This window comes from Mytilus galloprovincialis, chromosome 4, assembly GCF_965363235.1.
Source record: "Mytilus galloprovincialis chromosome 4, xbMytGall1.hap1.1, whole genome shotgun sequence".
NCBI classification, from domain to species: domain Eukaryota; kingdom Metazoa; phylum Mollusca; class Bivalvia; order Mytilida; family Mytilidae; genus Mytilus; species Mytilus galloprovincialis.
The window spans coordinates 38,782,165-38,799,181 of NC_134841.1; the positions used below are offsets into that span (position 1 = coordinate 38,782,165).

Here is a 17,017-nt window from a genome sequence, read left to right on the forward strand (position 1 = left end):
CGATGCCAAATAAATAGGAGGCCAACCAAAATACTTAAAGATGTAGAGAAAATGAATGGTTAGCATAAAAAATAAATATCTTCTCTCTATATTAAATCTATCTTCGTTTGCAATGAGGATGCTCCTTTAGGATAAGGGGGGCTGTCCCACTCATTGCAATTATTCTCTATCTTTAAAACAATATTAAATATACCCAAACTGTGTGGCCTTTGTGAACTGTCGGAATTGTCAGAAACTTCCAAATATTTTATGCAGTCAACACATTTAATACAGACCTGGCATGAATTTACTTTTTGAAGGGGGACTATGATTGCACCCCGAAGTCTATTAAAATTTTTGTTTCAATGGAGTCTGGCATCAACATATGTTTCAAAATGTAACCCTTATTACACATATGAAATGCTGGATCTACAATTTTTTTCAACCTTCCCCTCCTGCCATTCTCTTTATTTTTTGAAGAAAAAAACATAGCACCTCTTTCCCCCTTCTTAAATGGCAAGTTCCTGTAACTCCAGAATAATAAACATTATATAAATATCTGTCAATGGAAAAGGGGATGGTCGGGACAATGGGTACTTATAAAACTCCACCATCACATGTTTTCTGCACCTGTCCATATTAAATTAGGAACTGTCTGACATTGATGGGTCTTGGTCTAGATGAAAAGGATAATCTTGATTCTTGATTTCACTACACTTTTTATGTGCCTGTCTCCAGCCTGTAGTTCTGACAGTAGTCGTCGTTCGTTTATGTTGTAATATTTGTTTTTCGTAAATTGTTTTGTTATAAATTAGGCATTTATAGTTTTCTCAACTGAATTGTTTCTTTTTTTTTCATGTCGAGGCCTCTAGTCAACTATACAGTATGTGGGTTTTTTTCTCATTGTTGAAGGCTGTACGATTCAATGCCTATAATTGCTTACATCCACATTATTTGAACTTTGGTGGATAGTTGTTTCATTGGCAATCATACCACTGTCATCTCCTTATTTTTGTAAACCTTGCAGTTTAAATATTAACATTTTTTTTACAGGAAAAGAATTACTTTTCAATGAGGTCTGTGAACATATGTGGACGTGTAATGCTTGTTTTCCAAGTACAATGATAGAAGGTACCATACATAAAGAAATACATCACCTTGTCAATATTCTGTGGTATTTAGATGGCAATAAACAAAAGATAATGGATCGCAGTGCATTGGTGAAAGAAATTCATCCCATACCACAAAGGTATATTTACTAATACAAATGTTTTTAGATCCCCGTACATTTTTGCAGCACCCTAGTATAGCAATCCGTCTGTCTGTCCGTCTGTCAGTCTGTCTGGCAGCGTTTCGTATGTCATACAATAACTAAAGTTTGCTTTGACTGATTGAATTAAAATAACGTTTAGCATCACTATAGAAAGCTCTTTCAAATTTTCCTTTTCAAGTTAGGACCTTTATTATATAAAAACTATACACTGGAATACAACAAAGAGTTGCATTTATATTCTTCTAAAATTTCAAATTCTATTTCTTTTGAAAAAAGGTAAACCAAATATCAAAACCTATATTTTCATGCCAGATGCCATGTTTTGAATACTTGTATTCTTATATTTCAGTTTCCTTGATAACTTCAACAATTTTAATGATTGGCAGAAAAAGAAACAGAAAGCACCCTTTCTTTCTTCTGAAAAACTGAAGACCCACAGCTCTGCACTGTTTTCCTTCATTTCATTATCTTACACACATACATGGGGTGACCTGAGAAAGGATCTTGAAGCTTTTGCCTTGTCTCTTGATTCGTATGCATCATTTCTTGATTCTAGTAATGATTGTCAACAGAAACGTCATCAATTAAGCAGACCAGTCCGTCAAATTGATGAACATTCCTCATTACACCATTTTGATGGATCTGAACTGAACCAGAAATATTCACTTTTAGAAGAAGCTCTGTCCAGAAAAGACATGTATCAATACATTTTATTTGATGAAAAATTACATGCTGGTTGTTTGTTTAAAACAAGTGTAGAAAAGTTCTACTTTTTCAGTCATATTCAACTGTCATTTCCTGTTGATATGATGAAATACTCACCTGGGGGTCATTTGGTACTGTTGTCTTTTTCTGGAAGACACCTGAAGGACGAAAGGATGATGAAATAATGACATCAGCTGTTAAAGTTGTATCTAGACTAAAACCTAGCTTACCTGAATTCCACACTCGCCAAATGCGAAAAGAGTTTTACACCAAATTTTGTCATTTACCTGTATCTGCAACTGGCAACACTGTTCCACCACATATACTGAGAGCTATATATAGGGAACTTACTCTAGATGCAACAGCAGACCAGAATAAAGCTCTTGATGAGAGAGTAAGGCAAGCTTTGCTTGCAGAAGACTCAGATCTAGTTACTGATCTTAGACATATAAATCCAGGAAGACCCGGGGACACGTTCAATGATTTTTTTGAAAACCTACATCAAAAAGTTGAACAGATGGTTGCTGCAGATGAGCGACGTCATAATGTGGAGCACATGGCTACTTACCTGTCGGTTCGTGATTTAAAGGAACAAGTAGAGAAGGATCTGGAACCAGGTTCTGCTATTCCCAGTGAGTCATCAATACTCTATGCATTTGTACCAAAGAATTCACATGCAAATACTGCCAAGTTGTATAAATCCAAAATTCCACTTCAATTTAAAATCCAAACAAGACAGTTGCGTGTTTCACATCAGGATGATCACTACTGTTCAGCTGTATTCAAGTACATAAGACAATTTGCTATAAAGTTTCGAGATTGCTGCAAGCTTTTATGCATTGATGATAAGGCTAAAATTGACTATGGAGAGCCTGGCATGGCAGTTTCCAGTGGAGTAAGAGGAAAGAAATCAATTGTTCCATCCAATGTTTCCCTTTCAGCTTTGGATCATGATCTACAGACCAAGGGGTCTGTCACTCCCTCTGTTTCCTTAGATGTTTCCATACCTGAGAGTATTGACGACACTTTTTACAGAGGAAAGGTATCTGTTATCTACAAAGACTCGATTTTTATGCCTAGTTCACCTTGGAGGCATGCAACTGAAATATGTCAAATGTTACAAGCATCTGGAGAAGTACCACCACTTGTTATTCTCTTCTCTGATGGAGGACCAGACCATCGCATTACTTACCACGCAGTTAAGTTGTCTCTTATAGTCATGTTTAAAAAACTAGATCTTGATATGCTAGTTGCGGGGCGCACTGCACCTGGGAACAGTTGGGTCAATCCAGCGGAACGTATCATGTCTCTATTGAATATTGCTGCGCAAAATGTTGCCTTTACTAGAAGTGAAATGAATAGCGAGATGGAACAGATTATAAAGAGTGCCAACTCGATGAGTGAGATTAGGTCTAAAGCTGAAAAGAACCCAAGATTGAAAACTTCATGGATAGAATCTGTCCAGACTGTTATTGATATTTTAATTGAAAGGACCAAAAGGGTGGCATTGAAAGCTGTTCCATTTGATTGTCCAACACCTTCAGACCTAGCAGATGTAAAGGCTTTTGAACATTTGGTAAAAGAAATGGTTGATGGAACTTTACAACAGGGACAATATCAGGAGAAACATGTATCTAAGAAAGCAGGTTAGGGCAATTGAATTTAATTTTAAATTTTCATTTTTCTGTCATAGTTTTCTCATTTGCAAAAAAAGAATTATTCTTGAATTTTGAAGAAAGTTTTTACCAAAATATAGGGTCCAAATTTATTAAAACTCTGACAGGAACACGAAAACAAATAGATATGAAAAGGTTTAAAATTTAAATTTGCCAGGATTGAATTCCTCTCCTTTTGTGCTGAAGTCCAAAAACAATAATAATAAAAAAATGATAGCCAAAGAACCAGGCAGTGTCATGAAATTTCCATTTCCATTTTTTTTTTATATCTTCAATGACAGAAACTATTTAATATTAAAGAGTTACTTTTCAATTTCAGATTATATGAAATTTCTTGAGGATCACTGCCGGCAGAGAGCCTACATGTTCCAGATAAGAAAATGTCAAAATATCAACTGTTGTCGTCCTTCTAGATCAGGAATTACATTTCCATGGGTGCCAGATCCAATGATGCAAGTTGACAAAAATCACTACGAACCTTTTGAAAAAGTACTAGGAACTGACACAAATGAGTCTGATAAACCTTCAGCTAAAAATACAAAGACATCAGTTGTTGCTGAACAGATGCAGGTAAAACTTTAAGTAGTCTTGATAAATAATTACTTCAAGAAAAAGCTAGTACTATAAAGACATGAATCGATTTATAAATATATTTTTATTATCTGACAAACAGGATGCAAACTAAACTTTAAAAAAATGAACAATACAAATCCTGGTTTTTTACACATGTTTAATACTTTAAAATAACACTGGAATATCTGTTGTTTATTTTTCAGGGCATTCGTAATGCTGGTTTAGTTGGACAAAATGTCAGACGAACAGTTGCATGTTATGAGTGTGGTAAACCACGTTGCATCTATGCTAAAAAATCCTTAACAAGCAGAGAAGCCAGGACATTGAATAGAATGTTAGAGAAACTTGATTATACCTGTGTCTGTATCATTGTTCCAGAAGGTATTAAACTTTAATATTTAGGTTTTGTAAGTACTCCTTATTTAAAAACAAATCTGACATGGAGAACAGCTATATTTATTTTACACATACAAAAGTGCAAGGCATATTAAAAGAGTTAAATATCCTGGTAATCCAAGTTGTATTTAATGACAAATATAAATGCTTGAAAAGATCATGGGCAACATTGAACCGACAGACTTTTTACAATTAATTTCAATGTTTTTATATATTGTCGGAAGCAGTTTAAAAAAAAATAGAATGCATATATATCATTTGTATATGGAGAGTTGTCTCATTGGCATACCACATCTTCTTACTTTTTATATACTAAGGGTACATAAAGACACTTATCTGCTCTTTGGTCGGGTTGTTGTCTCTTTGACATATTCCCCTTTTCCATTCTCAATGTTATTGGAAATTTTGAATTGAAATGGATTCAATGTTGTAATTTCTTTGTTGCAATTTAAACTACTGTGATTTATCTTGCAGATGACACACTTCATGGTATAGTTCACACTAGGCTGCAAATGGATTGCAGAACTCCTGTAGAATTTAGTTACTATGCTGACAACACTCCAATAAGACTACAGAAGGACATTTGTTGTTATTGTGCATCACCTAATTCTGAAAAAGATGCTGAAGAACTTGCCAAATTCAAAGTTGTACTCCCTATTTGTAATGATTGCAAGAATAGTGGGAAACCCATTATAAAAAGAAACCCCAAGAAAAACTAACATTAATCAATCAATGGATGTATTGTTGACGTTAAAAAACTGTCATGAATGAACATGTATATATAGACACACTTACAGGACCATATTTTTTTTAAACTTGACAGAGAACTGTCAATTTTCTTGATACTTCTTTATAAATTTAAACCATTTATTTTCAGAGTTTATGCTCTGTAGGTTCTTGGAAAAGAACCAATTACAAATATTGTTAGAAATTTCAAAACAATCAGTTGTCTAATATATTTTTTTTAAGTTCCCATGTTTGTTCTTAATTGAGGAAGATTCAATTCCAGGTTGATTTTTATTTATTGAAAACACTCTTTAATAAACAATAAGCCTGATCAGGTATCTATAGCTTTAATATCTACATTTTTCTGATGAAATACTCAACTCATCAAAGCAGTCTAGTCAAGAAGAATATATATATATATATATATATAGAAGTCTATATATATATATATATATATATATAAGTACGTCTGAGTCAGTGACAACTCTGCAACAGATGTATCCATCGGATCGCCATCAATGATGGTGATACATGGCTGTGTACATAATGTATATACAACTCGTCTAAACATCAACCCAACAATGTTAGATCTGTAAATTTGCTTTCGCAAATTTTTGGTTCTTCCCTCGCCGGGATTCGAACCCATGCTACTGTGATATCGTGACACCAAATCGCCTGCACTGCAGCCGTCCCGCTAGACCACACGACCACCTGGGCTCTCTAAAAAAGAGCTTTCGGTGGGCATGTGTTACCTTTCCACGTCAGTTTTAATCTAGCGGCGTACTACAGTACATGATATATAAGGCATGAAGATGTTATTGTTACAGATCAGCTAAATTATCTATAGTAAAGGATCCTACAAATTAATGTAATATACAGTCACAGAAAATAATTATATTCATAAGTACGTCTGAGTCAGTGACAACTCTACAATTTCTGTTGTAGAGTTGTCACTGACTCAGACGTACTTATGAATATAATTATTTTCTGTGACTGTATATTACATTAATTTGTAGGATCCTTTACTATAGATAATTTAGCTGATCTGTAACAATAACATCTTCATGCCTTATATATCATGTACTGTAGTACGCCGCTAGATTAAAACTGACGTGGAAAGGTAACACATGCCCACCGAAAGCTCTTTTTTAGAGAGCCCAGGTGGTCGTGTGGTCTAGCGGGACGGCTGCAGTGCAGGCGATTTGGTGTCACGATATCACAGTAGCATGGGTTCGAATCCCGGCGAGGGAAGAACCAAAAATTTGCGAAAGCAAATTTACAGATCTAACATTGTTGGGTTGATGTTTAGACGAGTTGTATATACATTATGTACACAGCCATGTATCACCATCATTGATGGCGATCCGATGGATACATCTGTTGTAGAGTTGTCACTGACTCAGACGTACTTATGAATATAATTATTTTCTGTGACTGTATATTACATTAATTTGTAGGATCCTTTACTATAGATAATTTAGCTGATCTGTAACAATAACATCTTCATGCCTTATATATCATGTACTGTAGTACGCCGCTAGATTAAAACTGACGTGGAAAGGTAACACATGCCCACCGAAAGCTCTTTTTTAGAGAGCCCAGGTGGTCGTGTGGTCTAGCGGGACGGCTGCAGTGCAGGCGATTTGGTGTCACGATATCACAGTAGCATGGGTTCGAATCCCGGCGAGGGAAGAACCAAAAATTTGCGAAAGCAAATTTACAGATCTAACATTGTTGGGTTGATGTTTAGACGAGTTGTATATATATATATATATATATATATGTGTCTGTCAGAAATGTGAATATTTTTCTTTAATTTTTAAAACAATTCTAGTCATTCCTTGTTTATAAGTGTTCCAGTATTTCAATATAATATACCATATTTTATGTCATATATTTGATAATGACACTATGTTATAGTTTCAAATTTGATTAAAAGTTTTTAATCTGAAAATGCCTGTTTATTTCACATAGGTTTTCAGTGTTTGTTGTTTTAAAATGTTGTTTTCTGCAGGAGAGACTTGCTTTGTGTAACTGCTTATGTAAACTTTATTTTGGCTGATAAAATAAAATATTTTTCCTACCTACCGACCCTTCACTCTGAAGGTACAGTCGGTAAACTGCAAACAAACATAATTTTAAGGTTGGCCTTGGCTTCGTCGTCGTCGTCCGAAGACATTTGGTTTTCGCACTCTAACTTTAGTTTAAGTAAATAGAAATCTATGAAATTTAAACACAAGGTTTATGACCACAAAAGGAAGGTTGGGATTGATTTTGGGAGTTTTTGTCCCAACAGTTTAGGAATTAGGGCCAAAAAGGGCCTAATAAACATTTTTCTTGGTTTTTGCACAATAACTTTAGTAAAAGTACATAGAAATCTATGAAATTTTAACACAAGGTTTATGACCACAAAAGCAAGGTTGGGATTGATTTTTGGGAGTTTTTGTCCCAACAGTTTAGGAATTAGGGTCCAAAAAGGGCCCCAATAAGCATTTGTCTTGGTTTTTGCACAATAACTTTAATATTCTATGAAATTTAAACACAAGGTTTATGACCACAAAAGGAAGGTTGGGATTGATTTTGGGAGTTTTGGTCCCAACAGTTTAGGCATTAGGGGCCAAAAGGGTAAAACATTAAACTTTGTTTGATTTTATCAAAAATTGAATTATTGGGACTCTTTGATATGCCAAATCTAACCGTGCATTTAGATTCTTAATTTTTGGTCCCATTTTCAAATTGGTCTTCATTAAGGTCCAAAGGGTCCAAATTTAAACTTAGTTTGATTTTAACTAAAATTGAATTCTTTGATAAGCTGAATCTAAACATGTACTTAGATTTTTGATTATGGACCCAGTTTTCAAGTTAGTCCAAATCGGGGTCCAAAATTAAACTTTGTTTGATTTCAACAAAAATTGAATACATGGAGTTCTTCAATATGCTGAATCTAACCATGTATTTAGATTTTTAATATTTGGGCCCGGTTAACAAATTGGTCCACATTGAGGTCTAAAGGGTCCAAAATTGAATATTGTTTGATTTCATCAAAAATTGAATTCTTTGTGTTCTTTGATATGCTCAATCTAACCATGTATTTAGATTTTGGATATTGGACCATAAAAGGTAAATGTCCAATTTAAAAGTTTTTAAGTTTATGTTCTTAGACCACATTCATTCTGTGTCAGAAACCTATGTTGTGTCAACTATTTAATCACAATCCAAATTCAGAGCTGTATCAAGCTTGAATGTTGTGTCCATACTTGCCCCAACTGTTCAGGGTTCGACCTCTGCGGTCGTATAAAGCTGCACCCTGTGGAGCATCTGGTTTAAATTTGAAAAATGAATTAACCGTAGACAATTGTTTTCCTTGGAAAAATAACTTGGAATGCATATATATATGTTGCATTCATCGCATCTCTTTTGCCAGTTCCCCTGATAGAAGGTAAAGAGATGCCTACAGAAATTAACGACTTTGGATGGCTTTAAGTCATTTATCACCTAATTCTAATATGTTTATTTCTCTCATCTCACATGTACATCATAAACAACGCAAATAAAAAAACTTGATTGGAAATAAAGAAAAAAGAAAGAAAGCGATGTATCACTTTTATCTTACACCGTATCAGTAAATACTAATTGAAACAAAATATTTAGCTTCTGCAGTGATCAATTTGTTTGCGATATCTAATCCTAAAACTAGTTAGCAAACGTTTATATGACGAGTTACAAATTAGATTTGATTGGGGCCATGCTTTTATATACTGCAATCTCTTATTATTGAAGGTTTTTACGATTCGGCTGAAATTTTAACAAGATGAAATGAACAAAGCCCGGTAATTTAATGAAGTCTAGGAATGTCTTTGGCAAGTTTTGAGAAATGAAAGATATTTTTGAGGTATAACGAATTAGCCGCGATTTGATGTAGGTACAGGAATAATTGCCATTCATTTTGACAGAAAAAAAGAATTAATTATCTTTTATTAGGGCTGCCAAATGACAAATTTTTGTTTATTGAAGTTTTCACTTCCAACTGTAAAACGCATTAGCAATAGAATGTATCAGAAAATACATTTACTGAACATATTTATATACATTGTATATATATATATATACTTACAAAAAATCTTGATATTAATTAGAATTTTCAAAATTCAAAAAACAATAGCCCACACATTTTCCGCAAAGAAATTTTCATACTGATTGTAATGATAGCCTTTAGTTTCAATAAATTACTTTTTGTTTTTATTCCTTCTGCTAACAAAGTTTTTGGGTGTATTTAGATTCAGCCTATTGGTCTATACTAACAACTTTGAATCTTTTGTCTAAACTTAAGACATTTCTTTGTTGCATAATTGTTTTAAATCAGTGATATTGTTTGCCTCAAATTACAGCCGAAACTCGGCCTTTTCCCCTAGAGAAAATTCCCAATAACTAAAAAAAATGGCTTTAAATTCCTCCCAAAAAGTTTTACATTTTCCTAAAACAGTGATGGCATTGGTAGTAATGTTTGTAAATTTCGTATTCATGGTAACAATGTACCAAATAAAATTACATGGGCGCAGCCATTTTATGAAGAGAACATGACATAGAGATAAAAATAGATGGCTCTCTGTGATTGGTTGTTATATCTTTTATATATTTTTCTTCTGGAAAGCATTATGAATGAAGTTTCATGCAAGCACAAATTTGTCCTTAAATGTATAGTATGAAGGGCCGGAAATATTTTTTTTATGTTGCTCAAAATTAGGGAAATTTTTCTGCGAAATCGTCAGGTATCGTGAAAACCCCCAAAATTCACCAAGAAAAGCCATGGGACCATATATATTTGAGTGCGGTAAAATCGCAAATAGATATCGAGCTTCAATTAGACAACAGCAGTTTTTCCATAATTAGTTTATTAAAAGCGCCTTTTAAGGAGATAATTGCTAAAAATAGCATTGCCGGCAATGGGGCCACCATTTAGTACTTTATATCCTATTATGTTATTATTTTGATATTAGAAAGCACTTTTGAGATCCAGTTTTCTGATCAGAATCATCATGGTGTTTGTAACACATGTGGTTTTCAATGCATTAAGTACCATCATTGTTTCTGTGCCTTCCCCTCTCCAAAAAGTACCTTTCAGGTTGAAAATGTCTGACAACCAAAATATACATGTAAAAACAGTGTAGAAAAGACAGCAAAGGTCAGCAAAAAATCGGAGATGTGTTTAAAATAAAATATACAAATTTCCCAATTTCAATAAAAATATGCATTTTTCCCAATAAAAAACGGTAGAGGTAGTTTTGAAAAAAGACAACAATATCACTGTAAATGTCCAAGGATTACCACCCCAAACCCATCAGGAATAATGCCTCCTGAACTTCAATAGGAAACTTTATGATATTTAGTGGGTATGTTTGTATTTGTTAGGCTCCTTACACAGTTCTAATTTAAGTCTTCAATTGCACTATGTTGAAAAGGGTACTTACACCTGTGAGTATTCTTATGCCCACACTATAATGGACTGTACAAATAAGTTTAACCCTTGTCTGTCTGTAAGTCTATATGTTCTAAAATTGGTTTCTGTCCTCAAACTTGATTTTTCCTCATTCAAATGCTATGAAACTTATACATAATGCTATTTCCCACAAAACACAGATTAAGTTCAAATTTGGTGCCATCGCTTTTACCTTTCTAGAGTTATGCCCTTTTACAAATGGAAAAAAATGCTGAATTTTTCATTTCCATTCTCTTTCTTTAATTTGCATCAACCGAATGTTATGCAACATATACACAATGCTTATTACCACAAAACTCTGATCAAGTACAAATTTTGTTAGCATGAGTATTTTCTTTTACTGTATTTATGTTATGTTCCTTTATAATATTACATGCAAGCAGGGGAATCATCTGTGTCCCATGGGCATATTCTCCATTTAATTACAATTGCTTTTATTTTCGGGATACCTGTTCCATATAAAAAGTGATACAATTGCTGAACATATATGCTTAATTTCATAAATAGAACATGTGGTTGGATATGTTACAAGCAAATGTATATCTTTGAGGGTATACTACCAGCTACTGAATAAATCTTTTATACCCCTTCTATAAAGTAATACATTTCTGTCACATTTCTGCAGTAATTACAAATTAAAGCTTTGAGTTAAAGTTTTTTCAATCTTGACTTGCAATCATTGCGATGAAAGGAAAAAATAAATGTTTTCTGGTGATTTTGTTATACAAAGAACACAAAATTTTTTTCCCAAAACAGTTGTTATTGTTAGCTTGATTTTACCTGATGGTTCTACTACAGAGTAGTTGGTAACCTGTTGAAAATATAAACACTGGAGTCAAAAGTGGGAAATAGTAAAAAAGATTTGAAACAGAAGTTTCCATGGATATTTTTATAAATTTTGTCTTTCCATTGGTAGATTATGGCATAGGGGTTCTAGGACTCAGCTAAAAAATATATTTGGTGAATAGCATACTACTAGTTCTGTTCAAATTTAACTTTTTTGCACTTGGTGATTATATCATAATTAGGGATAGGAACTTATAGTACTTGACTCATGTTGGAATCCTGAAAATAAATCATGAAAAACTTTTCAATTTGGCAAAACATAAATTAAAAAGAAAAAAATAACATTAAAACGAAAAAAACAAATAAATAAATGGAGAATGTTTTTATAAAGTTGTGATTAATGTTAATTATATGGATGGACCGAAGAAAAAGGAAATAAGAGGAAATGTTTTTGGATTTTGATTAATCTAAGCTATGAAAATGACATTGAGTAATGGGCAAGGGAAGAGAAAATATCAGCACCTAAAGATTGAAGGAATTAACCTCCCCAATCTGTTCATTAATCAACAAAGCTAATTTTATGTCTGTCAATGATAAACACATAATTTGATGATAGTGTGGTCTGATTTTCACATTACTTATATATCTATTGTTATTTTCTTAGGGATAATTACATATCAAGATCTTCCTTGATAGAGTCATTAAGGTTAAAGATAAGCTACTGTTCATTTGTAGGACACTGTACAGTTATTTGCTTTTTTGAAGGAAGAACAAATTCACAAAGTTAAATTATGATTTTGATTTCATTATAATTAGATAATGAATGACAAAGGTTTTTCTATAAAGTCTCCCTCAAATTTTTGAAGTTGAATGCTCAGTTTACAAGTCAGTCTATTATATAAACATTATCATGGGATAAATCTCATTATAGTTATTATTTCTTTACCACGATGTCTGATTTGTAAAAAAAAACAATATGATACAAATGACCAAATTAAAAAAAAATAAAAGGACTTACAATTTAGGCAAAAATAAAAACAACCTTAAGATTGACCAACATCAACCCCACAAAAAACCCTAAAAAAGCAAGAGGATGAGGTACACCTTAATGTTAAGTGATTCCTGCTCCGGTTATGGCACCCATTTTAATGCTAGTTGGGGAAAACCACAATCAGGTGAAAAGTAACATTTGAGGATGGCACAATCTAGGGAAAAAAATACAGGATTATCGCAGGTATTGATTGATTGATTTATGCTTCTTTGATATCCAGTGTTATGGCCACCACATAATTCAAACATATTTGGTCCAGTTAACATGTAATGTCTCTATTAACAGTATTCAGTTGTTTTGGTACTATCTTGCCACGTAGCTAGTATGTTGACTCTTCTTTCCATTTTGACACAATAGTGTGTCAACAGTGAGTGTTCATAGTTGTTATCACTGTTTCACCATTTTAACTTGTAAACAATATTGCCAGTTTGTGACCACCTTAATGGATGGCATTTATTGAAATGACACTATTTTGCTAGATTTCCAGTCCGTCAAACAATATTTCTGCATGTTGCAATGTTATCAACATACCATTCTATTGCCATTTTAACTATTATCTTAATGGCTTCATTTTGCCAGATTAGCAGTCTGGCAAACAATATTTCCACATTTTTAGCATGTTGCCATATTATGTTAGCATCATACTAGGTTTTGTCATCTAACTGTATCATTTACATGAAGTCACTAAAACTATTAGTTTTAGCATCTTTTTTCCACATGTGGGGTCTTCATCAATAAGACAGCAATCCAACAATTGAAAATACCCTAAAAAATTAGATAGATTGAGAAATAATTAGTCAAACTTCAAACTTCAATCAGTTCTATATTGACATTCATCTTGATTATGATTAATAAGTTTGCCATCCAAATTCCACTGATGAAAATGCTTAGAAGAAACTGAGAGCAGAAACCATGAAAATATTTTTGCTGCCTAATAAAAGGTAATTTTGTTCTGATGAAAGCTTAATTCATGGGTCGATTAAGAGAGGCCATTATGATATTAGTTAAATTATCCAAGATAAGATTAACATATTTCTGGATATGAAGTTAATTAAATTTTTGTCTGTGTCAGAAAGGGTAGACATATTTAACATTGTTAACACATCAGAGCAATGGTATTTGGCAGGACTTAGTAAATTTTTTAATTCAATTTGGTAATTACGGCTGATGTTTAGATACACTTTCTCATTAAGAGATAAAAAGAAATATCAGATTGATGATTTCAGAGGGAATCTTGTCAAATACTTAATTGTTTGTAAGTATAGGCAATATCAAACATATATCTCTGGTTTTATGTCATCAAAGTAGTGTTAAGCGCTTATCCTTGTGGTCGTGTACTTTATGAAAGAATCTATACATATTCTTCACTTGTTTGGTGTAGACTTCACACAATGAGTACTAGAGAACAGGTTAAAGTTAGAAAGTTAGATTTCACTCAATATTCAAATACTTTGGGTTCATTTTTATTCGTTGGATACCAATTTTCATTGTTTTAGTTGGTTCAGGTGAACCACGAATCTTAATGTTCAACGAATTACAAATTTTCTATCTGGTTGTATGCAGACCTTGGCAAAACCATGTAATTACATGTGCATATCCTTGGAAAAGGGTTTTTTCCAGAATTGACAAAAATTGCTTCTTACAAAAATAAATGAACCCCTGTATATATATTGGCAATACACAAGAAAGAACATAAGATTGAAGTTATATACAGTGTATATTAAATTTAACAGGTTTTTGATAGCCCATGATAATTTGAGATTAATAAATGCACTTTAAAAATGTGTTATAAGATTTTATTCAAAAGTTAGTTTTTTGAAAATATCTGTGCCATATTTTTTCCTTGATTTAAAACATTGCATTAATTTCTAAATTAAAAGAATATTATATCTAGCAGTTAAAATTGTTCTAAGCATTTTTCATGTATAAAAAGTAATCTCATTTGAAAATACTGCCAATATTTTATTTGCTAATGTTCACACTGGAATTTAATTTTGACCTCTTTTGATTGACAGGACTATGTAAGATGTGGTGTGGCCAGTATGGCAAGTACAGATATCATTCTCACAGGTGAGTGGCAGGCAAGTAATTGTGAGTCCATAAAAATAACCATGAATAAGTAAAAACTAATGACAAATTTGAATAACATTAAAAACTGTAAAGATTTCTGACTTCATGTTTCATATGAAGGCTTGGCAGGTTTAACTGGGGGATCACTGATATTGACAAACTTAAAAGTTTCAGACATTAAACCAGGAAGCCTGTGACTAAATTAACAGCAAACTAAGGTATTATACTAAAATTGGAACATTGTCAAATCTGGACTTAAACATTGGAGAATGTAGCTGCCACTTACAAAAGTATGTCATTACAACCTACATTTTAGACATTATTGACTAGCATCAAGATACATGCCCAATGGACCATGTTGTGTTCTCAGACCTAGATGTATAAAATGACCTAGAATAACAAATTCATTAAGGATGCTTGAAAGGAACTATTGCTGCCTCTGACAAGGTCACAATGACCTACATTTTACACTTTATTGATTTGTATTAAGTTCTACTTAAATGTGCAGGTTTGAGATGCGCGATCACGTAATTGGTGTACATATATAGAGGGGTGTATCAGCATTTTACAAAGATAGATCACTGTGACTTACATTTTATGTGTTATCATTTATATAAAGCGTGTATCTGGGTTCAAATTTGTGATGCTATATGACCTTCACTTATTTATTGGTTGTAATGTCAAAAGATTTGTCTACAGAAATTTAAAATTGTACATTAAAAGCTCTTCATTAATTTTGTAGGATTCATTTTTAAGGTGGTAGGAAGCAACCTATATAAAAGAATAAAACAGTATTCTACAAAATTTGGTCACTGTCATCTATATTTTATAATTCTTTATTCGTATGAAACAATCAAGTTCACTTGTAGGCTAAATGTCCTTCACTCATTCATTTCATGTTTTTGATACAACAGATTTGTAGTATAAAAATGTCATTGTAGGTTCCTATGACCATACAGTAAAGATGTGGGATACCAGAACACAAGATTGTGCAATGTCTGTTAACCATGGTCATCCAGTAGAAAGTGTTCTGATGTTTCCTTCTGGTGGAATATTTATGTCAGCAGGTATGAATAACAACTGTTAAGCAAAATAAAGAATGATAAGACAGCAACCTAATGAGGTAATGGCTTATAAAAATAGGGAACTTTAAATCCATGGTTCTGCCAACAATAATGGAACATAACTTTACCTAATTTATGGTAAATATATTTATTTTGGGAGTAATTTCACAGCTTGAGTTATACTGTGGAAAAATGTCCAAATGATAGTGCTTCATTAATTGTCTTCATTTTATTACTAATAAAAATCTGATGAGAGCTTTTGATTATAAATGACATTATTCCAATTAGAAAATACTTGTAAATAACTTATATTGTTATTATTAATATGTTTTAATGACGATAGCTATAATATTTGTGCTATATTTATCATGTTAATTTTACACGTTTTTAAAAAAAAGTGGTGTCTCAGCAGCCTGTTATTATGGTCTAGATAGTGCATCTACTTTACTACTACCTTATCAGTACTGAGGATATGAGTTCCAATGATGGTAGTTTTTTCTGTCAAGGTTTCTTGCTGTCTCCAAGCACATGGGCTTCCCCCATCAATAAAAGTGGACCCCATGAAATAGCCAATTGTGCTTACCTGAAAGTTAATTATACAATCAGCGGTGATATGAAGCTTCATGTAATATAATAGCAGTAGTAGCATGCATTAGCCTAAAATATGTGGTCAGCTCTGCAGTCTTCTCAACTGATTTTAATAATTTGTTTGTCTTATTAGACATGACACTCAGCAAATTAAATTTCAATATGATTTAACAGAAGATATTGGATATATCTCATTCAAACAGGAACACAACTTAAAAAAACTAAATGTCAACATACATTTTTCAACATGTTAATATTTGTCATTAATACAGGGTTGTTGTTGTCATGTTTAACCCTGTATATATGAATGTACTGTAAGTGGTTTGCTGATTGTTGTATGCTGAACAGCAACCTACAGGTACTTAAAAAGCAAAATCACAAAAATACTGAACTTAGAGGAAAATCAATTCGGAAAGTCCATAATCACATGGCAAAATCAAATAACAAAATGCATCAAAAACGAATGGACAAGAACTGTCATATTCCTGACTTGGTACAGGCATTTTCAAATGTAGAAAAAGGTGGATTAAACCTGGTTTTATAGCGCTAACCCTCTCACTTTGATGACAGTCTCATCAAATTCCGTTATATTTTTTGGGCTGTTGTATAGTTGTCTCGTGGGCAATCATACAA

General features: G+C 32.8%; 2 protein-coding genes across 2 annotated transcripts in view; both read left to right on the forward strand.

Annotated features, from left to right (window-relative positions):
• LOC143072094 (U3 small nucleolar RNA-associated protein 15 homolog) overlaps nucleotides 1-17,017 on the forward strand; it is a 72,786-nt gene that overhangs the window by 25,671 nt on the left and 30,098 nt on the right. Inside the window, exons 5-6 of the mRNA XM_076246881.1 lie at nucleotides 14,678-14,732; nucleotides 15,674-15,799. Coding sequence (XP_076102996.1) covers nucleotides 14,678-14,732; nucleotides 15,674-15,799 — 181 coding nt within the window. The remainder of the gene's footprint in view (nucleotides 1-14,677; nucleotides 14,733-15,673; nucleotides 15,800-17,017) is intronic.
• On the forward strand, nucleotides 1,618-5,725 carry LOC143070920 (uncharacterized). Its single transcript, XM_076245018.1, has 4 exons — nucleotides 1,618-3,603; nucleotides 3,953-4,203; nucleotides 4,410-4,587; nucleotides 5,077-5,725. The coding sequence occupies exons 1-4, from the start codon at nucleotides 2,142-2,144 to the stop codon at nucleotides 5,319-5,321; spliced, it is 2,136 nt and encodes a 711-aa protein (XP_076101133.1). The 5' UTR covers nucleotides 1,618-2,141; the 3' UTR covers nucleotides 5,322-5,725.